Consider the following 25,148-nt stretch of genomic DNA (forward strand, 5'->3'; position numbering starts at 1 on the left):
AAGAAAAAATGCACATTAATGGCTTCTTAAAATTTAAGGCAACACAGTGTTGTGTTTTTAAATACAGAGAAATGTAACATGATGTTCCATTAATGAAACTAAAGACTATAGTAGTAACCTCACATCGAGGCTCTTATAATTTTTATGTTTTTTTAAAAATGTGAATTAATAATGAATAAAAACTGATTCAAACATATAGAATGTTTTCATGGATGCTGTGCTGCAATATTAAATACTTCAGTACTCAGGCTGAATAACATTTGCAGGTGATATTTTCTTAGGAGAAATAATTTTTCACCTGCCAAATGGTCATACTATGAGAACGTAATAAGACATGAAATGTAATCTACCATTCCTGTATAATAGTAGTTTATCTGGAACATCCAAGTAAGACTCAAAAATCAAATACTATTGATTTGCTTGTGGATTTATGTTGATTAGAACATTTATGTGATCACCTTCACACTGGTGATTTTGAGTTGTATTTAAATTTTGATGCATGATCATTTAAAGATTACTCATTTTGGTAGGAAACAACTGCTTTTTTCCAGCTGACGTTTTCACTTTTATTTTTGAGAGGGGAGAAGGTATTAATGCTGACCTATATTATTTGAAGATTCATTTATTTAATCAATTAGCATCGCATTCAGGCAAAATAAAGTTTGAAACAGCTGATACTTTTGTTTGAGCTATTTTGGATTTCTCAAAAAATCAAGCCTGGAGTATTTAAAACAATTTATAACAAAACAATTAATATCAATAATACTGGTCATAAGATGACCATATGGTGTTATAAACTATCTAGTCCAATCACCTAATTTTGTGTATTTGTAGATGTGTATATAAATGCATATGCATATACATATATGTGTGTGTTTATAAATGCATGTGTATATGTATATTCAGATAGAACATAGATATCTAGATATCTATATAGTTCTAGAAATGACAGATAGATGAATAGATAAGATAGGTGTATATATAAGTAGAAAGATAAATAAATGAAAACTGAGGCCCTGAAAAGTCATGTAACTTCTCCAAGGATTTGAACCCAGTTCCTCTGCCTCCAAAGCAAATTATATTTTTAGATTCTTTCATAAGTGAGTACAATGGATTTGTGTAGCTTAAAAGGCACCGGGGTTTCAGGGATTTCAATCCCATTTCCATGTGTAGACTATACCTTAAAGTGCCAAGACATTTTCTATGAAAAAGGTCTTAGGGCTTTGGGGCCTTTTGCATACTAAATATCTTGGCACTTTTGTAGTGAGGAGCTGCATTTTTGGATTTCACAAAATAATGGAAACAGTAATTGATTTGGTCATCCCCAGTGACACATATGGTCTTAATTTTAAATGCAAATGCAAATTATGTACCATATGGGGCTCCTTCCTTTCCATTCAGAGAATCTGAAAATACCTACGCACTGTTTCTTTCTAGGTCAGCAGTTGCAATATATACTATGTTGCAGCCTGAGTCTGCCGATGTCCATTCACTATGCCTATGCTCTTGGACTAGCAATATATTATGCCCATTATCAGTATCGATCTAAAGGCACAAAAGTAATGCACTGATGTTCATTTCCATGAAACCTTGACATCTAAGTTGGATGAATCTTTCCTTTGCACCTGACATTATTTTCATTAGTAATGATAAACTAAAGGAGAACTAAAAAAGTAATGCCACATCATGACTAATGCTTTCTGAATTAGACATTGAACATAGAATATATGAATCTTCTTAGCAACGACATTATTTCTTTCAAATTTTATAATGATAAAACTTCTCATGCATAAGATTTTTAGAAAGATAAATGAGCCATCTATTCTCTGAAGTCCTAATTTTCGTTCTTTTCTCAATCATTTAATTATTTAGAGATGGAAGATAGAGATATACTATGAAGAACATGTTTACAAAATCTATTTTCTAAAATATTATAATCTGAAAAGCATATTGCTCTCTATGTCATAAGATTTTATAGAAAAGTGATGTAATAATAGATAGTAATGTATATCTATCAGATTGAAGATCCTACAATATTCATTGTTTCTATATTTTACCCAATCATTTAATATATTTAGAGAACTGGAGAAAGAATCAGAAAAGCCAGGTTTCAAATATTATTTCTAAAACCAAGTAGTGTATAATCCTGGGCAAGTCAATTGACTTCTCTGAATGTCAGATTCCTTATTAGTAAAATAGTGATGGTAATAGATAGATAGTAATGTAGTGTCTATCCAACAGGAGATTTAGAAAAGAGTCAATGCTATAAAATAATTATCATTGTTATTATATGTATATATAAAATAATGATATAAGCATATCATCATTTTTTATTATTGAAAATCATACCGTCAATGCCATCAAAACTGTGTAACCACCATTATGGTGGTTATACACACACACACACACACACACACACACTCACATACATATATAAACATATATGAATGTAGATACATATTGTCTTCCCTGATAATATGTAATTTCCTGGAACCCAGAACTGTTTCATAATTGTGCTTTCCTTGTAATACCTTACGTACTTCCTGGCATATAATTAATCAGTGCTAATCAATTGGTTGATAGATGCTATGTATACTTACTAGTACAGTGTCTCTTCACATATTTATCTTCTTCAGAAATTTTAGAATTCGTCATCAATAATGAAAAATTGTTTGTGATGGAAATGTTGACAGGTCATTTTTATTTGGTCCACTACTGTGCTTTTTCCAGTTTTAACTATAGATTCTTTAGAAATGATCTACTTAAGTTAGATCTCATGCTTTCTGGAGGCTTGATGTATCTACCATGAATTTTTACAATATGAGGAGGCAATACTTATTATAATTTCCATCATTTTATATATAATTCAAATCATTTAGTATCTTTATCTCACAAACTAATATTGCTTTTGTCAAATTAAGTAAAATCAACTCAACAAGCATTTATTAAGCACTCCTTATACATTAAGTGCTGTAGTCCTTTATATCTAGCAATTTGGTTAATTTTATAACTGTTATTATTCCTCTTATGGAAAAAAAATATTGAATCAACCACTTTGAATCAACCACTAACCAGACTGAATTACCATTCCTAGAATTGTAGTTTTAGAGTTAGAAGGAATTTTTAATGATCTAATCTTGCTTCCCAGTTTTCTAGATGAGAAAATTTAGGCCTAGATTAATCAACTGAATGGCCTGAAGTTGCATATGAAGTTACTAATAAACCAATAGTAAACCAGTTCCTTTGATTCCATGTCCAGTAGTATTTCTAGTGAACCTCAGGGAAATTTCTTTGAGAAACAAAATTGTTAGCTATTCTTTTAGTCTTCTTTTCTCTCAAGTACAAGGGAAACTTTATCCAAATTGTGCCAAAAGTCTTTTAAGAGAAATCTAGATTGACAGATTTCCAGGGAATCTAAATACCTTTCTATACATGTTTTATCAGAGATAACAAAGAAAAAAAGTATTTGAAAAAGCAATAAGCAATAAATTACTTTCTTATTTCTTCTGAAATGAAACTCAGTATATAAACTAATTATTTTATTACTTTAATAGGAGACTCCAGAACTTAATTTCTAAAACTATTTTATAAAGCCTTATTAAGCTAATATCAATTTACCTAAAACTTTAGATAATTTTAAGTATTTGATGTTCCTCAGTCAGTTAGATAACTTATTATTTCTTAAACAAATCTAATAGATACCCAAAGTGTATCTCATTTAAAAATCTACTTTGCCCTCATTCCACAAGTCTGTTAAAAAGGATCTTATTGCTCCTTAGATAGGACAATGCTTAGCTAAAAATAAGATATTTGAAATTCCATTTCTCATACTTTTCAAAAACTGGATCAAGGAATCTAAAATACCAGCTCTGCTGTACATGTCCAGGCTCACTTTTTTATAAGCTGTCATCTTTATTATATCAGTTAACTCTTTGAGGCTCCAAATCCTTACTTGCAAAATGGCCTATTTATATACTAAATGAAGCCTAGCATCATCACAACAGCCAAAAGAACTCTGCAAACTGAAAAGCAGAAATGTGTGAGCTATTGTTCTGATGATCCTTAATATGGAGCTTGCTGCAAAATTACCTATTCTTATCACATGTTCTATGGGAAAATAGATCATCCACTGACTGCATTGTATTTTGATCAAAACATGAATTATGAAAAATGTTGATCTTAGGAAATTCTTAGAAAGAGCTTTTAAAATCTGTTTTCCATTTCAGCTACAATATAATTTGAACTACACCTCCAAAAATGTTTTAGCAATTTGCTAATCCTCTTCTGATGTAATCTGCAAGGAAGAAGGAAAGTAGCTTGTTGGGCAATTATGAAACAAATTCCATTAAAGTAGACAATCTAGTTCAGATCACCCAATATCCTGAATATTATTCAATTTTAGGCTTATCTACGTGAATCATTTGTATAACTATCTAGATATGCAACTATAGTTTATTTTTTATTTAAAATGCTTAGGCATGGGAAATTTCACCAATGCTGATAGGGAATTAGCTTTATGCACAAGCCTTTCCATTGAGATCACCTTTTGTTCCATTTGATTTAAATGTTTGGTGTAGTGTTTTTTTTTTTTTTTTTTCTTAAGTGACCATTAATATAACAGGAAACAAACATCCTTGCCCAAGTGTTTGGCCTAGAGAGTCACTTATGTGCTCTTCCAGCCACACATATTTTAAACTTGAATTTCTCTAAGCATTGCCTAAATGTATTAACATTTCATGCAATATATTAACCTTCAACCTTTTACCACAATTGACAGCATTTTCCCATTTTCCTATTTGTTTTTAAAACAAACTTAAAATAACTAAAAACATTAACAGGAATGAATGTGAAATTGTCATGACAGATTCAGATTGTCTAAATAGCAAATAGATGTTAATAGCCAGGAACGTAAGTCCTTCCACCTCTATTCCCTTCTCACCATGTAAAAGGGGGGGCAAGAGAAGATTTGTGTCAGAGTCCTGTCAAGACTTTCCAGATAACACAAATTGCTGCCTCGAGAAATGAGCTCATCAACTCTTGCTTTGTCAAATAGGAAAGAAAATTAGACTGCATACTAATGATGATGTGTTACTCAGCACGCCACATGGCAAACCACCAGCCCTTACTGAGATGAGAGATAGAAAAGGTATTAAAAATTTTTAAACTATGTAGAGAACTGCAGAAAAAACAGTATCAGAAATGTAACTGTGTTTATTGGCAATTGTATCAATTGCTTTGTGATTTCTTCCAGTTTAATTTCTAAATGATATGAAAATTGAGTGGTATTGTAATTTCATTGAATAGAATAGTGAGTTAAATAGCTTTTCCTTTTGTAAATAATCTCCTGGAGTTTTTTTCCTTACTCCTAATTTTTGTAAAGTTCCTATCACATATATTTTTAGTATTATCTCTTCCATAAGCTCATAGTAATGCCTATAGCCATTGGGAATTTATTTCAACACATCTTTTTCTATGAAACCTCTCAATCCATTAGCTTTATAAAATAAAGAGACACCACGCATTCTAAATATTTCCTCCATGCATTTCTCTTGTTTCCCTTGCCTCCTAATTTGATATATTTTCTTTCTCTCTTTCCTCCTCTCTTCCCTTCTCTTCCCTTCACTTCCCTTTGTTTCCCCTCTCCTCCCTTCTTCTTCACTCCTCCTCCTCCTCCTCCTCCTCCTTCTTCTCCTTCTTCTTCTTCTTCCTTCTTCTCCTTCTTTCTTCTCCTTCTTCCTTCTTGTACTTCCTTCTTCTACCTTCTACTACTTTCTTCTTCCTTCTTCTACTTTTACCTTCTTCTTCCTCCAAATCCTTATCACTGGAATTGAGCTTTATGTCTGTATTCCTGGTTTCTAAGATCAGGTATCACTGTTATCCAAGGATCCAGTTTACCAGTTTTGTAGTACATATAAGTTAACCAGCACCACTCAGTAGCAGCAGCAGCAGCAGCAGCAGCAGCAGCAGCAGCAGCACTCATTGTACTCTGCACCTAGTCACTCAATTTGGAAACTTTGGAGTCATCTTTGACTGCTCCTTGTCCTTCATCACCTATATCCAATTTGCTCCCAAGTCTTATTGAGTTTGTCTCTGAGTTTCCTATCTTTTGAGTTCAGGTGGCACCATGATCATTCCTGCCACAATGCTTTCCATTTCACCAGCTTGTCATGCCCTTCTATTTCTCTCTGTTCTTTCCTCTCATTCCTTCTTGTCTTTTAAAATCTAGTTCAAATTCCATGAGCCTTTCTCAAAATGCTCATCCTTCTTATTGACTTTTAGCTTTTACCAACTATTTCAATACCCTTCTCCCAATAAACTCCAGTGACTCCCTATCACCTCCGGGATCAAGTACTTTGCTTTTTAAGGCTTTGCTCCCTTGTGTTCTGTGACCCAATGAGAATTGTTTGCTTGCTACTCTTTGCAGAAGATACTCCATTTTCCAATTCCTGGTATTTTCATTGGCTAGTTCCCATGCCTAAATTCTCTCCCTCCTCATCTCTGCTTTCTGGATTCCCTGGCTTAGCTAAAAACCCATTTTCTTCTTTAATTCAAAGTCTTTCTCTGTGTTGATTTTTTTCCAAATTTCCCTATATATCTTGTTTATATGTACTTGTTTTCATGTTGTCCCCCTTAGTAGATTGTGAACTACTTGAGAACATGAACTACCTTTTGCATTTCTATGAATTCCAAATGCTTAATATACTGCCTGGAACATAGTAGGAGATTAATAATGACTATAATTAATTTAATTCTAACTTGTATTATCCTCCATTTCAAGTGTATGTTCTTCATCCCACTTCAATTAAACTAGAATCAGTGGAAGCAAGGAGCTGATTTATTCTTTGTTTATAGTTGTACCTAGGCCAATGCCAAGTACATAATAGGTACGATCTCTCTCTCTCTCTCTTTTTATTTACACACACACACACACACACACACACACACATTAAACTGAAGTGCCCCAATGGTTCCTAGGTGTTACTTATGTGAAATTAGGTATGCTCTAGTAAGGAAATGTTGGCATAAAATATGTAGTTACTAAAAGTCATCAAACATACATTATTAGCATTATAAAATACATATATACATGAATGAGTGGTTGTGTATAAAAAGGGATTACCTCATAACCCAGTAGTCGTCCACTGCTCATTTTCCAAGGAATGGCATCCCATGAAACTTCAATTATTGATGATGAGAGACTATTGGCCAACACATGAGATGGAGCTACCGTAGGTTCTGTGTTGGGAGAATTGGAATTAAAATATATGCATAATAAAAATGTACGAATACAAACTAAAATATATACACACATGTATCATATATATGTGAGAGACAGAGATACAAGAGATCTGATTTTGGCAATTCTATGAAAAAATCCACTGTTGTATCAACCATTTTAAAACATTTTTACAGAAATATAGAAACACAATTCAACCCAACAAATACCTATTAAGTTTCTATTATATGTAAGGTAAAATATACTACTAAAATTATAAGCCCTGATTTTCAAGTTCAATGAAAATATAATTACCTACCTTCCTCTGCAGAGAAAACAGTTGTTACTGGGCTGAATGGCCCTTCGCCTTTGTTATTATACACACCAACTTTTACTTCATAGGGTGAAAAAGAGAGAATACTTTCATTCCTAAAGACATATCTTGGTGTATCGGGAGATGTAACCACCGTCTGGATCCACGTGGTAACCCCAAGAGGTCTGAAGGCGACCACATAGCCAAAACCTTCACCATTCTGTAATTCCTCAGGGACTGGCTGGACAAGGAAAAAGTAAAAAATTCAGCCCCATCCAATATCTTTTCAAGTCTATATTATGACTGGTGAAATTTTAATTGAAAAATAGTTTACATTTTTTTTTAAACAGGGAGAAGGGAGGCACACCAAATTTTGTATAATTCAGTAAATAGAAGCTTGAAGCAAGACAACAGTTTTCTAAATTTTTTTCCCTTTCAATAATCAAGCTGAACATCAAGCCCACATGGATGACAAGTGAAAATAACTTTGATGCAGATGTTTGAAAATATCTGGTTTAGTATTTTGTAGACAAAAAATAAAATGTTAAGTAAAAAATAACTGACTTCTTATATTTTCCATTCATTGGATGCTTTGGTAGACATTTCCAAATCTGATTAAGGAAAGACGGAGTATTTTGGTTGACTAAAATTCAATTCATAAGCCAAGTTTTCAAAAATAAAACAAAATTATATAAATGTTCTAATCATTGTCATTGAGCTGGCGGAAAGGAACCACAACACTAATATTAAAATAATTGCTACGTATTCAGGAGAATTCATTGCCTTCAATGCTGAAACCTGGCAAAGTTGGAAATTTCTGTTGACAAGTGTAATTATTTGCTTCACCTTGCTACAACAATCTTTTGCTTATGCTTATTTATTATTACCTTGAAACCTTAAAAGAATGCCAGCAATTCCCAGGCCTCCCAGATGTATAGCTGAAATTCTTATGAATTACACACAAAAACATAATGCTGAAAGGAAGGCCAGGAATGCAACAAAACATAAATCAAATGGAAGAAACAAGTAACACACATTGCCTGGATAGGTTGTAGTTGTAAACTAGAGACAGGCTCCTATTATATTCCTAAGCACAAAGCTGAGATAGAGAGGCACTATCAAAGTAACTTACATCCCAAGTTATAACCAGTTCCGACCGACTGCCACCTCCCCCACTTACTTCTGAAGGGGGTACTTCTGGAACTGTGAAGAAGAGAAATATAAAGAAGCCAATATTTAAATTTATTAACACAAATTTGAAAGAAAATTCTTTTATATTCAATATTTATTTTTGAAGGACAATGATCATTGAAATATAAGTGTGGAGTATTTCTTTTCTGGGTTTCTCTGAAGTAATTGAAGTCTTTGTATAAAAGCAAGTAAGGGATTGAAAATCTTAGATGTGTTAGGGGAAAAAAATCCCACAACTGACACCATAAAGTTACATCTCCTTATGACCTCAACAAATATGTATGTTGTTTTCAACAGCAGAATGGTTAAAATGAAAAGAAGAGCATGAAAAATTAAAATCTGAAATTGAGGGGAAAATTCAACCTTTTTGCTCTATGATAATGACAATTTCACATGCAATCACTGTGATAATTATTTCTAAAATGTTGTTATAGGAATGAATGATTTACAAAAGACCACATTCAGCACAAGCAATATGAAGTTCCCTAATTTCATATTAATTTGGGGGGTGAAGTTATTCTTTGTGACTCTACATATTCCACTTCTAAATATGCTATTGAAGTACCTTGAAGAAGGTACATAAAGCTAGTTTACATTGAACAGTCAAAATTATTTAAACATATTCATTGAGATAAAAGACAAAATTGCAAAGAAGATAGAGAACAAGGCTGGTAATATGGGAAGATTTGGATTTAAATCTTGTGTCTGACACATATTGGTTTGTGATCTTGGGCAAACCACTTAATGAGTCAGTGGTCTAGGAAACTCTTCAAGACTATAAGTGACAGATGAGTTGTCAATCTCTATTGGTTCAGGGAGTCTCTCTACTGGCAGTCCTTCATAACTATGAAGTCATAAATTCAGGAAAAACAAACAAACAAACAAACAATGATTGATATTGTGCCTAAAGCATGAAAAAAATAATACTGGATGTAAATCAAGTATTATCTTCATCTGATTTAATATTATGTAACCTAAAAATATTGAGTCTGTAAGTTCATTATTCCATTATCAGATTTTTGTAAAGAGCTTTCTAAAATTAAAGGTCAGTATCAAAAATTTTGAGCAATTGAAATGAAGGGGTTTTATATTTGCTTCCACTAATTAATCTTCTTAAGGATTATAGCATTTTTCAAAATCTTAAAACAGAAAAGACAAGCATAACTTTTGGCTCAATGACATCAAAATAGAAGAAAATGGAACCAAATAAAGTTTTATCACAAGTCTTCTCAGATGCTGTCAAGTCTAAATGCCGACTATCTATTAAGACAGCATTTTCACTACCAATAGGGCAATAATATAAATCAAAATTTACACTACAATAGCAGCAAAAACACATTCATTCAATATTAAAGATCATTCCTGATGGATTGAAATGTCAATATCTTTATATGAATTTTTTTTCTTGTAAAAATGAATTGGATAACTCTATCCATTAGAAAGATTATCTACTTAAATGAATAAATTAGTTCAGGTATTGGGAATGATTGCATCTGAGAAGCAATTCAAAAATTCTGGGATAAGGCCAAATCCCTGATGATCCTTTCAGTCAAAAAGCATTTCCATCAAAAAAAAAAAAATATATATATATATATATTAAAGGAATGTGTGCTGTTTAACATATATTGGATTACTTGTCATCTAGGGGAAGGGGTGAGGGGAAGTAAGGTAAAAATTTAGAACAAGAGATTTTGTGAGGGGGAATGTTGAAAATTATCCATGTACATATTTTGAAAATAAAAAGCTTGAATTAAAAAAAAAAAGTAATATGTGCCCACCATTATGTTAAGTGCTGGGAATACAATAAAAGGTACAAAACAGTACCTACTCTCAAAGAGTTCATTTTGATTGGGGAAATGATCTAAATATATGCAAGATATCTCTACAGAAGATGGATAGTCATCCAAGAAGGGTAAGGCACTAGTAATTGGGAGGACAGGAGAAAAAATCCTGAAGAAAATGTAATTCAGCTCATACTTGATAGAAGCCAGAGAAGGCAAGAAGTAAGGTTTAAGAGTGAAAGCACCCTAAGTAAGGGCACAATAAGTAGAAAGCCATGGAGACAGAAGATAAGAGTATTCTATACAAGAAACAACATGTAAGCCAGAAAGGCTGAATCACTAAATGTGCTGAAGGGAATAAAGTGAAAGAAAATTAGAAAGATGGGAAAGGTTGTGAGAGCTTTAAACGATAAATTATGATTTTATATTTGATCTTGGAAGAAATAAGGAACCATGGGAGTTTGGGGGAGCATGGTAACACAGTTAGAGCTGTACTTTAGGAATATGTTTTCAACTTAGTGGAGAATAGATTAGAGAAGGGAGAGACTTGATACAGAAAGAAGTATTAGAAGGATAGCATAATAATCTAGGTATGAGATCATGATATTCTGAACTGGGGTGGTGAGAAGGTAGACATCATCTACTAGATATAATAGCTGACATTTATATAGTGCTTACAGTGTACCAGGCCGTGTGCTAAATGATTTACAATTATTATTCCATGTGATCTTTTTCTCCTTCTGCCACATAATAATAACATCTAGCATTTATATAGCATTTTAATGTTTTCAAAAAAGTTTATAAATATTTCATTTTATCATCTTAATAACTCATCCATTTTTTACACATGAGGAACCTGAGGCAAAGAGAAGTTAAGTGCCCCAAATCACTCAACTATTAAGTGTCATCTAGCTGTTTATATGTTAAGTTACATATATGATCAATATTGAGAATGTAGAAATGATACAATTTATCACAGATTAAATGTGATCTGAGAATGCAGAGTTGAGGATGATATTGTAGTAATGAACATGGGTGAGGGAGGGTATTGTTAGGAAGTCTGGAAGTTTGGAGAGATTTTAGGAGGAAAGATAATGAGTTTAATGATGGATATTGTATTTGACAAGTCTTTGGGACATCTAATTTGGGAAGTACAAAAAACAGCTGATGATACTTAACTATAACTCAGGAGGGAGTTGAAAATAAAGTTTTAAGGAGGACATACAGAAAGATGATAACCCATGGGAGATTATAGCATTTGAAAGTAAAAAGGGAAGTTATTAGAAAACCCAGTTTAAATTCTTGGAGAACATAATATAGTTAGTAAGTATGAAGGTTCAATAGAGAAGACTATGAGCAAAGCAGACAGACAGGAGGAGGAACAAGAAAAATGAACTTATGAAAACCTAGAAAGGAGAGTATATGCAGGAGAAGATGGACAATTGTGTCAAATGGTCAAGGAAAAGAAGTATTTTTTTTAAAAGGGAAGTATTTTTTTTAAAGGGTCTATAGACTGGTAACTTTGGAGAGATCTTTTTAACTAACGGTGACATCAGATTATAGAGGGTTTTTTTTAAAGAAAGTAAGAGTAGAGCTTTTTGTTGTTGTTAGCTTGCATTTTATTTTTTTCTCATTTTTTTCCCTTTTTGATCTGATCTTTCTTGTGCAACAAGAAAATTATATAAATACGCATGCATATATTGGATTTAACAAAAATTTTAAACACATTTAACATAGATTACTTATGATCTGGGGGGTATTTGGAACACAATGTTTTGCAAGGATCATTGTTGAAACATTGTCAATGCATATGTTTTGAAAAGCCACCTAATGTAAACAGGTACTTCAAGAAGAAGATGAGGGAAGGAGACAAATGTGTGACAAGAGAGAATGGACATAGTTAGATCAAGATAATTTTTTTCCCATTTTTTAAGGATGGGGAAGACATTGGTTCATCTGTAGGCAACAATGAAGGAGGTGACTGAGAAATGGAAGTTGAGAGTAAGATTATAGTGATGGTAGCAGGGACATTCTCCTGCAGGAGACAGCAATAAGTTGAATTCAAAGAGTTGGCCTTGTCAAATTGAAGAACCACAAATCCATGGAAGAGAAGGTGACAGGAGTCTATCTCTTAGTGATATCTGTGACAGGGTAGAAAAAAGGGAACTCTTGGAGAAAGGACCATTTTTGGGCAGGGGATGAGGCATGGAAGAAGGTCTTCAGCTACAAGTGTAGAAGAAGGTGTGCTATATTCTATGCTCCTAAAAATGAACATGTAAGTAGACTCAGTCTGAATCAGTAGACTCAGAACTCAAAAGCTATTCACTTCTTACAAAGCAATCCTACCCTCCCCCCTAAAAACCAAAAACCACTAACCTGCCTCTTCAGTTCTTACTTTTTCTGAGGGCAAACTTGGTTCCCCACCTCCAATTTTGTTATTGGCTACAACACGGAATTCATATTCCACCCAAGGATTTAGGTCTACTACTGTGGCTGTGAATGTTTTTCCATCGATGACATCAGGCACTATAAAATAATGTTTTGAAAACTAAGAATCCTTGTTCTTTAATATGAGAGTTTGAAATGCAGATGAATCAATTTCTTTTTCCATGTCACCTGTTGTCACTATTTGCCAGCCCACTGAGAAAGGTGTCCGAGCTTGAATGACATAGGATGTGACTGGGCTATGGTTGTCTGTGCCTTCTTTCCAGGACAGCTGGGCTGTAGTGTCTGTTATTTCATCTACCTTTACACTTTCTGGTGGCCCAGGAGAACCTAGCCAAGACAAACAAAATAAGGAACTTTGTATAATATGTAAAGGCACTCACTCTCAGAGGCCAACAAACAAGATTTTCATCTGTTGACCAGGGAATGAAATAGACTGCTAGCTAATCTCTCCAGATCCCTTTCTGCACAAGAGTGCTTACTTTGTGAGAAGAGTTAAGACCCAATACAAAAGAAAACAACACATAAGAATACCCCTTGAATATCTCCAACAGATTCCAATTTCTCCAGCTCTTAAAGAAAAGGCCTTTTAACTGGGAATAAAAACCACCACTATTTCTTTTAAAATGGACTGAAATTCTGTCTGTTGTTTGAAAAGTATGAAATCCAGTTGAGAGACAGTCATTCTGAGACTATAACATTATGCGATTACAGATACCACATGCTTTGAGAGACCTTTATACTGCAGGATCTTTGTACCTTTCCAAATTTGATGTCTTTTATTTCTGGCCCAGCATCCTCCAGTAATCTACTAATGCATCTCTGTAGTCCACCAATTTGTTATCTAAAGCTGTTTTACTCTAGGATATACTGGGGTAATTTTTCAGCACAGCAGCAAATCAGCACTGGAGAGTAGTGAGGGCTATTTTCTATAGCACTTTCTAGAAAATCCTGATTCTTTTGGGCATATTTTTAAAAAACACACAAATACACTTAAAAAATACATCTTAGATTGTGACAGTGAAATACCAATTCTAGAATGAAAACATACATAAAGATTTCTATTTCTTTAAATTAGTACCTGTCCTCTCAAACAACATCATAATAGACTGGCAGTAGATCTAAGAATAAATTCATTTGCTCAATTAGTTAAGTAGTTAATTAGCATTTTAAATGAAATGGAAGAGAAGGGAGGAAGGGAATAAGCATGCATTACATGCCTAACAATGTGCCAGGCAATGTGCTAAGTACTTTACAAATATTCTGTCATGTGATTCTCATAGGAACCCCATTTTATACTTGATAAAATTATTTCTGACAGCAGTAAAGAGACACACAGCTATTAAGTGCCTCAGACAAGTTTGAACTCACATCTCACTGACACCAGGCCCAGTCTTCCACCCACTATAACTATCTAGCTATCTATTAAGACTTACTATATGCCAGTTAGTGAATGGAGCTATGAGATACACAGATTTTGCCCTCAAGAGTTCTTATTCTAATGGATGAGAGAGCATGTAAACAAGTAAATACACGTGAGATATGGTCAAAATAAATTAGAAATAAACAGAGTAAATATATTTGTACCATTACTGTTTTCTATTCACTTAGAGATAATCAATTAAAGGCATAGAAAGGACAGCTACTAAAATTTACCTCTTACTATCAGTTCTGCTGCAGATGAAACACTGTCGACTTCTGTTTGTACCATACAAACATATTTCCCACTATGTTTTAGCTGAATGTTCCGAATCATCAAATCACCCGAAGAACTCTGTTGAATAAACAGGTAATGAGCATCATTGTTTGAAAGCATAAATGACTCAGCAATGACTAAAACATTTCATTAGTGAAAAGCAAGATCTTATGGCCCAAAATTATACCATACAAATTTTTAAAATATAGATTTTTTTATAAGCCAACCAATAATTATACTCAGATATTAAAATGATCAAAAAGAAACCAACAAGATTTTGAAAGGGATTTCTTTTAATATTTATTATAGTTGCCTTGAAAAGAGCGTATTTGAAATTCATCCAGGAGAGAGGATCTAAATTTTATAACAGCAGTATGATTTCCAATGTTATTTGAATGTTTCTTTAAAGTAATGCTAAGATGTATTACTGAGTTAGGAAATAGAACTCTTGTTTTGAAAGAATGGATTTTTACTTTTTGAATCTAATGATAAAGCCATTCCATTCAGAACTAACCCATCAGATTTTTTCAAGAAGCTTTAATTTGTATTGACCTCCCTTGTCCTCCCATTACATTATTCTGTCATATTTGGTTTTCAAATTTATTAAAAAAAAAAAAGACAATAATTTTCCTTCTGCCAGCTAGAGTAGTATACCTTACTATATTTGCTCCTTTTTGGGTAATGAATGCAGTACTACATGGGGACTGACATCTGATTTCACTTTAGCCCCCCACTCCCCCCCAAAAATGGAGCTAAAAGTCAGAAGAAACCATATCCAGAGAATTTAGGGAGAGTCTGTATCAAACTAATAAGAGAGAACTTTTAAAACTCTACAGAAACTATAAATACGTTTATTATCATTAATCAGCACTAATTAAAGGATCAAATTCTCTAAAATCTCATATCTCTCATTTTTTATAATTACTTCTAAATATGATTCAAGTTGGTTTTTTTAAAGGTAAAATGTTATTTGCATGAGTTGACGTCTCATAAAGCAGTAGAAGTGGATTAAATCAAATAATTTAGAAATTAGAGAGTTATGGAATTTTGGAAGTGCAAAAAACAAGAGTCCTTTGAGAATCATCTTAAATTAAAAGATCTGTGAAATAGCATGAGGTGGAAAGTAATGTTTGCATTTTAATTCCACATGTACCATGTGTGCATTGCATAGGATACTGTGTCCATCCCTTCCCCTCAAATTAATCACATCATGGTCTGCCTTGTAGTAATTAACCTTTCTAAATTTAACCAGGCTAGTCCTCTGAAAGAGATTTTTATCTGCTTGCAAGTATGGAACTTAAAACCTTTTTTGTTTGGTCACAGCCTTTGTAGTTTGCCTACTGGACTTTTTACCAGTTTCCATCTACTTACTGGCAATTGGAGAACCCAGGACTACGTCCAAATCAAAATGGGGAAAGAGAGCAGGACTGCAGAGAAAGGGGGGCAATACAAAATGTTCATTGTTTAAGATGAATTATTAAAAGAGTAAAAGGAATAAGTGAGTTGAGCAAGAAGAACACATGGAGGAGCAGCAAAATAGTGAAGTGGATACAGCATGAATGCTGAAGTCAGGAGGACCTGGATTCAAATCTGGTCTTAAGACATTTGACACTTACTAGCTATGTGACTGGACAAGTCACTTAACCCAATTTTCTTGCAAAAAAAGAGCAGGGGGATGACAGAAAAACACAGTGAAAAAATTCTGCCAATGAAAAGGAATTGAGGAATCTGTACTGCTTGGGGAAAGAATCACATGAATGAAGTTGCATATCTGCCAGATTACCAATATATATTTATATAATTATTTACCTATACAGGTACCTATGTTTATCTAAATAATTAAATGAAGATATATATATATATATTAATTAAAGATATGCATTATATACATATAGGTAACTATATAGGTAAATAATATTTCCAAAGTAGGTGGGGGAGGAGAACTAGCACTTGGGGCCATGGGTCAGGAAAGGGCTCAAATAGGAGGTAGCAAGTTTTATTAGAATAAAGTTTGTGCTTTCAAAATTCTTTGGTCTATGACTGTTGCTTATCAACTTCACAGCATCCAAAAATATTAAAAATGAATGTCACCCAGAGAATGACAGACAGAGAGTGGGGGAAATGAGGCTTCATCATATAACAAATAAGAAGAACCAGAAGAACTACTCTAGTTCTGCAGAACTAGAGTAATAGAGGTGTTAATATGCATTGAACTTCATCTGCATTAGTTCCCTAAAGTCTTGGGAGGGAACTTTGACACAAGTCAAAGTACAGGATCAAAATAACAAACAAATGATAATGATGACTTTGGTCACATGCAAAGGATAACCACTCCAAAGCCCTTGTGCTCCAAAGGTATTTTTGCAATGTTAAGAAAAAGTAAGGAAGACATCCAGCATATTGGAGCAATAGCACATAGACTCTCCTGTGGAAAACTCATGGAATATGTTGACAAGAACTGTATAGGTCAGACTGGCACAGATGGGTTTTAATCTACTTCATTGATGGGAATATCTACACCCAGATCATGGAATCCTTTAAATATGAAGATAAATACAGGTACAATTCCTTAATTTTGGGAGCAGTCCCTAGGGGGACCAATGCTAATCGATACTGGTTACAATTGATAATAAGTGAAAAATAAAAGTAAGCCTTCCAGGATCACATACAATATGTGTCAGAGGCTGGACTGGAATCTCTGTTTTCATAATTCCATGATCATCTCTTTACTCATTCATTATACCATGATGCCTCCAAATTTCTGAATGTTGCATAAAACTGCAGTTACTCTAGTAAAAATCTGAACCCACACCATTAAAGTTATAAGTCCAACAAAAAATAATCAATAATCATTTCTTTGCATCTATTCTGTGCTAAGCACTGGAGAGAAAAGAAAAATGAAAGTGTTCTGGCTTCAAGTAGTGTATATATTTATGCTATTAATTTGGCCCCCAAAATGGCACCAAGAAAACACAAATTACCAACCCAATGTTTACCATTTTCTCCATAATCTCAATTGACTAATCACTATGGAGAAAATTCTGACATAGCATCCTGCTCACCTGTAACTACCCTGTTACCATGCTTCTCTTCATTCTCAACCCTCTAGTCATCTCTTTCTCATACTTACAAACTCCATTGCCACTCTGGAACATTGCAGGATATCATGTATGAGATCTATAAGCTCTCAAAATATTAGAATAACCATTAATACTTGTAAAATTATGTGTTAAAAGATCCCTTTTTATCAGATTGTGTTATATGGACAACAAAACTTGTACACACATACACACACACACACACACACACACAAAGGAGGGCTTATCCAAGGCCATGACATGGCAATCAAATAGGATGATTATAGACATATATTTTTAATAACTTTAATTACACAATCTTTTAAGAAGAGATAAGTTTATAAATTAATCTTCTATCAAAGTTAACCTTTCCCTTCTTTTCAAAGGGTTTTTTTTATTTTTAAAAGAATTTATTCCCAAAGAAAAATCTTCAATATTGCCTGACCTTTGGAAAGTTTTCTAGTATTCTGACCTTGACACATACTGGAGGCAGATTATTGTTTCTAGAGATTTTTTTTTTATTTATTTCCAGTGAAGTTGAGCAGCTTTACTATCGAATACCATCAACGAAAGTATTCCTAGGGGGGAAGATTTTATTTCTCTTTCTCCTTATTGATTTCTCTGAAAATGAGTAGTCAGGTAAAGAAGACATATAAAGAGTTTTTCTTTTATAGAATTGGAACTGGACCTGTATATTATTTGTATCTGTATATTCCCATATATAAAATATTATCTTAAATGTTTTACCCCAAACAACTTTGAACTTATAATCACTCAGACATTTTATCAAATATTTAATTGTAAATTAATCAGTTTTGACACAGGGTAGCATTCTATCAATGTATCAGAACCATTTTCAGTCTCTTCTTCAAATATTCATCAAGAAAACAAAAAGGAGGAGGAGAAATAACAACAGACATTTACAAAATATTTCCATTTGCTAACTGAAATCTCAATAAAACAACAAACTAAGTACTGCAATTATTATTATCATTTACCAAAAAAGTAAATTGAGGCTTGGAGAAGCTTAAGTGCTAGAAAAGGAACTTGTCTCTCATTCCTGCCAATGCTTTCTGGTGCCTTCCTCAACCACACCATGCTGCCTCTCAGACCAGCACATTTCTAAGCCCTCAGGGAAAGAAAATGCTATTGGAGAATACAGACTATATGGGAATATAAAATTAATAAGGCTATAAAACAATGGTATAGGAAAACTTAAATATGACAAGGAAGTATATGACTTGTGATAAATCAAATATATGAACAATAATTGTTATTAGCTTAGAGTAGGAGAGATCAATATAAGCTAATGTGATCAAGAAAACAGTATAATTCTGCATTGCAGTAATAATCTTCATTATCTTTAGAAGGATTTAATTTCTTTGACATAAGGGACTATGTCATTTTGCATTTCACATGCATAGTGCCTAGGATAGTGTCAGGAATACATCTTCATAAATATCTGCTCATTTAAGCAAGTCATGATTACATTCTTATCATTATCATAACTTGTCTACACGAACTCCTTAGTGATCTTGATATCTCTTTCAAAAATAAACTGTAAAGAAAGTGACAAACTGCATTGAATTTTTTTCATCTAGAAGTTCTCTAAGCACAAGTCCAGTCCCTGATCCAATAATCATCAAAACACAGAGCTAGAAGGAATTCCACAAATTACTTTCTCTTGAAAGAGCTGTCTGAATATATCTCAGATGTTTCCAGATAATCAAATCTGATATTAGTCTGTTTTTTTTTAAATCAAAAAAAGGATTTCTTTAGCAAAACTGTGCCTCAATATAAATGCAGTTTATTCCTACTCTGCCCCAAAATCCATGAAGTTTTTAATTTGAAACAATAATTTCATTTTCTAAACATTTAAATAATTCTGACTTTTGGAATTAATATTTAATTTCTTTAAAAATGGCTAGGATTTAATACTTCTATAACTAGCTATAACTGTTATTCTTTTAAACAACACCTATATGTAATAAATGTAGCCTGTGCCAACAAATTATTGAGATCTTTAAAATTTTAAGAGACTATTAAATGCCTATAATGATGCAGAACTGTGTTCTATCACTGGCTTCTAAAAATCCAGTTTTTTTTTTTCATGATGACTTAAAATTCAAATTGATTTATAATTGAAAAATTCTTTTTGTTTATAAGGAAAAATATTCCAATGATGATCTTGTGTATGTGAAAATCAAATGGATTATTCTTAATTATATGGATACTAAAGAATGCTGTGATAGATACTTTTTAGAGGAAAATTAAAGCAACAGAATTAACTTTGGAAAAAAGAAAACTACTGAAGGAGGAAATGACAATCCAGTATGGAACTTTAAAATGACAAATTATGGGCAAAAAATATTCCTTGAGTAAGGATTCAGAATGGAAAGACTTCTGGTAGATTGTCAAAAGAATAATTTCTTAGCTCAAAAAAAAAAAAATACTTTGTTTGTTGTTCAAGTAGCAAGGCTGAATGGGTGGTTCTTTCTCCTTTTTATCACTGTAAACACCATATTATCATCTAGCTTCCAATATTAATCATGCAACATTTCACCTCATTGCCTCCAAACCTTGACATCGCATGTCAATCATTTCCAGATGTCTTGGAAGTAGCTGGAGCTGCACAATATTTCAGTACTACAGTTCATGATATCAACTGCCAAGGTTCAATCAATCAATCAACAAGCTTTTATTAAACACTATATGCCAAGCAATGAGGTAGAGGTTACAAAGAAAAAAGCTGTGTAGAATCAGCAAACAGATGCAGTCTCACAAATGCAGCTTGGCCAAACCAAATGAAATCTTTCCTAAGAGTCATGGTAAAAGCAGCAACACCTTCATCTTTTTTCAAAATCCATCAAGTTGAGAGAAGTAAGAGAAATAATTGGCAATCACCGAAACATGACTTTAACCTTGAAAGTAATTTTTAATGTTTTCTAACAATAAAGCCTATCATTTATATAGTGCTTTAAAGTTTATGAAGCACTTAACATAGGTTACCTTATTTAATTTTCACCACAACCCTATCAGGTAGGTATTATTACTTTCAATTACAAATGAAGAAACTGAGTTGGAGAGAAATTATTTAATTCAGATAAGGTCTCATAGCTAAGTAAGTTCCTAGGACAGAATTTGAAATCATATCTTTGTAACTCCAAGACCAGGACTATCCACTGAGCCACTTAGCTGCCTTAACTTTAGCTCTCATTTGTTTGGTTACCTAAGCAGATGATGACAAATAGCCAGATATTTCAAAACTTTCATCCTGTTATATTAAAAATAATATAATCTTTCTGCTAATGGATTATTCAGAGAAACTAATCTGATGTAGCTATTAAAATACTGACATTTCAAGGATTATTTTTCAGAATTCTTTACATATCAAATAGGCCATACTGAAGCTAGAGCTCAGTGACAGTATAAACATTTCTAATCAACATCAAATTCACAGTACAAGTTGTAAACTGAATGGAACACTACGTTTAACAATGAATATTCCTTTGTGGATAGGATGGGAACAACATTATTATTCATATTAGTACCTAGCACAATGTATATATAATATAGTAAGTGATTACTTTTCATTCATGCTTCAAGTCATGTTATTCATTTCAAGTGGATTTGTCTTTATTTTTATATGGTAGTTTCATAAGCTAAGGTTACCATAAGCCAATGTTGTTATAAGGATTACTAATGATTATAAGTATTAGAGGATTATAAATTTTAGGGTTGGAAAGTACCACAAAGATATTCTAATTCAAACTACTTTACACATGATGAATTGGAGGGCACAAGAACTGAAGCGATTGCATTAAAGACACACAATTGGTATCAATGCCAAATTCATGATTCTAAATATAGCCATCAAGTTTACCTGAGAGAATATAAGCATCCAGTGGTTACACAGACTCAGTGTGACAAGTAAAAATCACAAAACTGATATTTCATGGAAAATTTGAATACTTCCTAGATGTGAGATCTGAATCTGGAAATTTGACCCTTGTGTTCCAAAATTTTATTAACTCATCCAAATTGTTCCTTAGTTTTTCCCCTTGGAATTAACAGCACAATTATAAAATAAATCATGTAGCACTATATGAAGAGTTAGAGGTATTTAATAAAATTTTCATTCCTTCAGATTTGTGCAGAATACCCACTTTATGCATTGTACTAAACATAATTGATCTATAATCTTTTCTATTTAGTATGAATATTTCAATAAGAATGCAACCTATTCAGAATTAACCCCCAAGCTAAGTATTTATAATTACTTTTTAATGGAAGACAGAAACTATGCTCCCTCCCTCTCCTTTAAAGACCAAAGCATCTGTGAAAGCTAAAATAGTGTCTGGGGGACATGCTTTTGATTTTAATTATCAGAAGTTTCCCATAACAACTATGACAATGTCCTGCTGTGAGAGCAGTCAATTCCAGAGTTAAACACTATCTCACTACTGTTGCAGGCTATCAGATCTTTTCAACCTCAAAATCACATCGAAAATGATGAAAGATGATAGAAGACTTGACTTGAGATTACTCTTTGGCCATCAATAGACTATTCTCCTGGCAAAAAGCCTGGTCTAATATGCTGAAATCAATGAAAATGAAACACTCTATAAAATCAGAGGGTTTGCAATGGCAAGGACAATCCAACCCACTTACAGTTTCAGACAGCTGGTTTTAAAAACTGGGATGAATGGCAATGAAATATTCATTTTCCATATCCTTTCTTATTCATGTTTGATCAGTAATTAAATATGTCTTACAAAATGAGCTGATATCTTTTTAGAAATTAGAGCCTGGGGCTCCAAAGAAAAGGGGATACCACATCACCATCTCATTTATGCAGGTGATTATGCACCTATCAACCAAAGGCTTCTAGGAACTTACTTTAAAATATCAAATGCAAGAAAAATACTCAAACTCAACATGATAACCTAGCAGTTGTTATTGTATTCACCAAAGAACATAAGTGGCAGAAGATAGATTTTTTTTTAGTTTGGAAATCACAAAAGCCACAAGATATCTACCATGGGTATTTATAATGGTAATAACTTTAAAAAGCATTTAAAATTGTATGGAGAAGTTTATCACAATTAAATACACTTGGATTTCAATGCATAGAATGAATAGCATACAGCACCTCCATGTTTTCTTCTCTCCATTCTTTAATCAAAATGGCCATAAAGGTTAAACTTCCTTGCTATATTTTCATCCAACTTTTGTTATATTTATTTAAGATCTTAATTCTTCCCTTAAAGGGTAACCTTCAAGAAGATAGATTTGGTCTTCTTTGGTTCCACAAAGGACCTTGTCTTTAGTAGGAATGAATAAAATGAATTCATTATCTAGATATCGAAATGATATCAAATAATCACTGGTAGACTCGGTGATAAGGATATTCCTTCCAGTCAGTGGCTCATTCATGCTTTCTCATTCTATGCAGGTCTAATTTTCCCACAAAATTTGGATAAATACTCCAACCAGAATCAAGAGGCCTTCCAATATTTTTCTTTTTTTGCATTCTTATGAATACCTAGAATTCACACAATAGTAGGATATAACCAGTAATCACACACTGTAGACTGTTATCCCTTGCTTTTACAAGAACAGTAAGGAAGTATCCTTACCTATTACACATAAATCTCTATGATGATACCCTTTATACTTGAGTGATTCTACATCAGCAATATGTTGTAACCTATATGTGCCACTTCTATAACTCTCCATTACCTTTAGAAATCCATGACTTCTTGCAGCAACACTGGATCAATACTAATGATAATTTTTTTAAAAATGAGTGTTTCAGGAAATAACTTGGCACTATTAGAATTTCTGAACACTTTCCCAAGTACAGTCGGATTTATCCTATTTTTCTTCTTTAATCTGGGGGCCTAACACAGTGTCATACTCAATTTTTTCTTGCTTTTTCTTTGATGAATTTTCTGTCCGACTGCATATCTTCAACACATTCTTCTTCCACTTGTTTTTTCCTGTGTGGATGGCTGTACTAAATAAAATACCTAAAAATCAACTTACCAAGCTATATTCAAGGTTTATATGATTATAACAATAAAAAACTTCATCCATAAATAAAACAAATATTGATCCTGTGTCAATATAATAAAAATGATCCTTGTACCTTAAGTAAGTGCTTAACACAGAAACAACCAAATAGTACCAAAGTAGATAACAAAATAATAACAAAACTCATCTGGAGAACAAAAGATCAAGAATATCAAGAGAAAGAGGGTGGGTTTTCGTGTTTTGTTTTTTTGATAAGGTGATTGCTGTTAAATGTCTGAAGACAGATTTGAACTGAGGTCCTCCTGACTTCAGATCAGGTGCTCTATCCTGGTGTTCTATCCACTGCACCACTTAGCTGCCCCTGAGTATTTTGTTTTGATTTTTTTTAAAGTAGTAATGGGGACCAGCACTACCAGATATTGCAAATGACTAGAAAATAATAATCATCAAAAGTATTTGGTCCTGATTTAAACAAACAAAAACTGATCAGTGTGAAAGTCTGGATAAACAGAAACAAAAGCATTTCAATTAAATTGGGTTATTGTTTGATAACTGCTCCACCCTCCATCAAGTAAGAACTAATTCCTTATCTGGGACAAAATATACTGGGAAACTGAAAAGCAGTTCAGCCTAAATTAGATTTAGACAACATCTTACACTAAAAGCTACAAGAACTTCCAAATGTAGAATTGGTTCTACAAATCATAACAATTAAAATAAAAATGCAAGGAAGTACCTGAGCCAATATTACTGGAGATATGCAGAGAAAGCAACTAAACAAAGGATAGATGGATCATAAAATAAAACATCAATAATTCCAATGATATATATTTGAAAAGCCTTTGCATGAAGAAAATGCAACTAAAATTTAAAAGATGATTAGTTTTTCTGGAGGTTGTTAATTTTTCAGAGTAAGCATTTACACTTAAGAAATTAGACAATTACTGTTTGGTTGGTTTATGGAGATTTAAGATACTAATGGAGAAAATGTTAATACAATAATAATAAATTTAGGGATTCTGTCCAATACTCTTTTTTTTTTTCCCCAAAGAAAACCTCTATCAACACCTCGCTGAAAGTTGGTCTGAGGGCATGAATAAATTTAAAAAGGTTTTATTCTTTGCCCAAATTTGTTGACATCCTTAAGTGGTTTGAATAATCCCTTCAAAGTGGTTGACCTAGCTAATTAGGGAGTGATGAAAGTCATCTGAGAGACCTTGAGCAAGGAAAGTATCTCCCTTTAGGTGGGGCTTGAACATTTCTAATTTGAGGACAAGATTTTTTAGGGTTTTTGAGTGAATGAATGTTTCCTGCTAGGCAGCAGGGTTATAAGATCAATTATTTGGAACTTGAAGAGAACTGAGAAGCCATTTAAAATGGATGAAGAAACTGA

At 33.0% G+C, this 25,148-nt stretch overlaps 2 protein-coding genes across 2 annotated transcripts in view; both read right to left on the bottom strand.

The window, feature by feature from the left end:
* Positions 1–5,980, bottom strand: part of LOC116422974 (contactin-3-like) — a 29,794-nt gene extending 23,814 nt beyond the window's left edge. Inside the window, exon 1 of the mRNA XM_031963680.1 lies at positions 5,823–5,980. Within this exon, the coding sequence (XP_031819540.1) occupies positions 5,823–5,980 (158 nt within the window). The remainder of the gene's footprint in view (positions 1–5,822) is intronic.
* A 1,034-nt stretch (positions 5,981–7,014) lies between these two features.
* The window catches only part of LOC100914366 (contactin-3), a 399,985-nt gene continuing 381,851 nt past the window's right edge, over positions 7,015–25,148 (bottom strand). Inside the window, exons 14-19 of the mRNA XM_031954064.1 lie at positions 14,603–14,720; positions 13,118–13,276; positions 12,878–13,027; positions 8,662–8,732; positions 7,536–7,770; positions 7,015–7,236 (exon numbers count right to left, since the gene is read on the bottom strand). Of these exons, the coding sequence (XP_031809924.1) occupies positions 7,049–7,236; positions 7,536–7,770; positions 8,662–8,732; positions 12,878–13,027; positions 13,118–13,276; positions 14,603–14,720 (921 nt within the window). The 3' untranslated portion in view covers positions 7,015–7,048. The remainder of the gene's footprint in view (positions 7,237–7,535; positions 7,771–8,661; positions 8,733–12,877; positions 13,028–13,117; positions 13,277–14,602; positions 14,721–25,148) is intronic.

The sequence above is a fragment of the Sarcophilus harrisii genome, chromosome 1, assembly GCF_902635505.1.
Source record: "Sarcophilus harrisii chromosome 1, mSarHar1.11, whole genome shotgun sequence".
Lineage (NCBI taxonomy): Eukaryota > Metazoa > Chordata > Mammalia > Dasyuromorphia > Dasyuridae > Sarcophilus > Sarcophilus harrisii.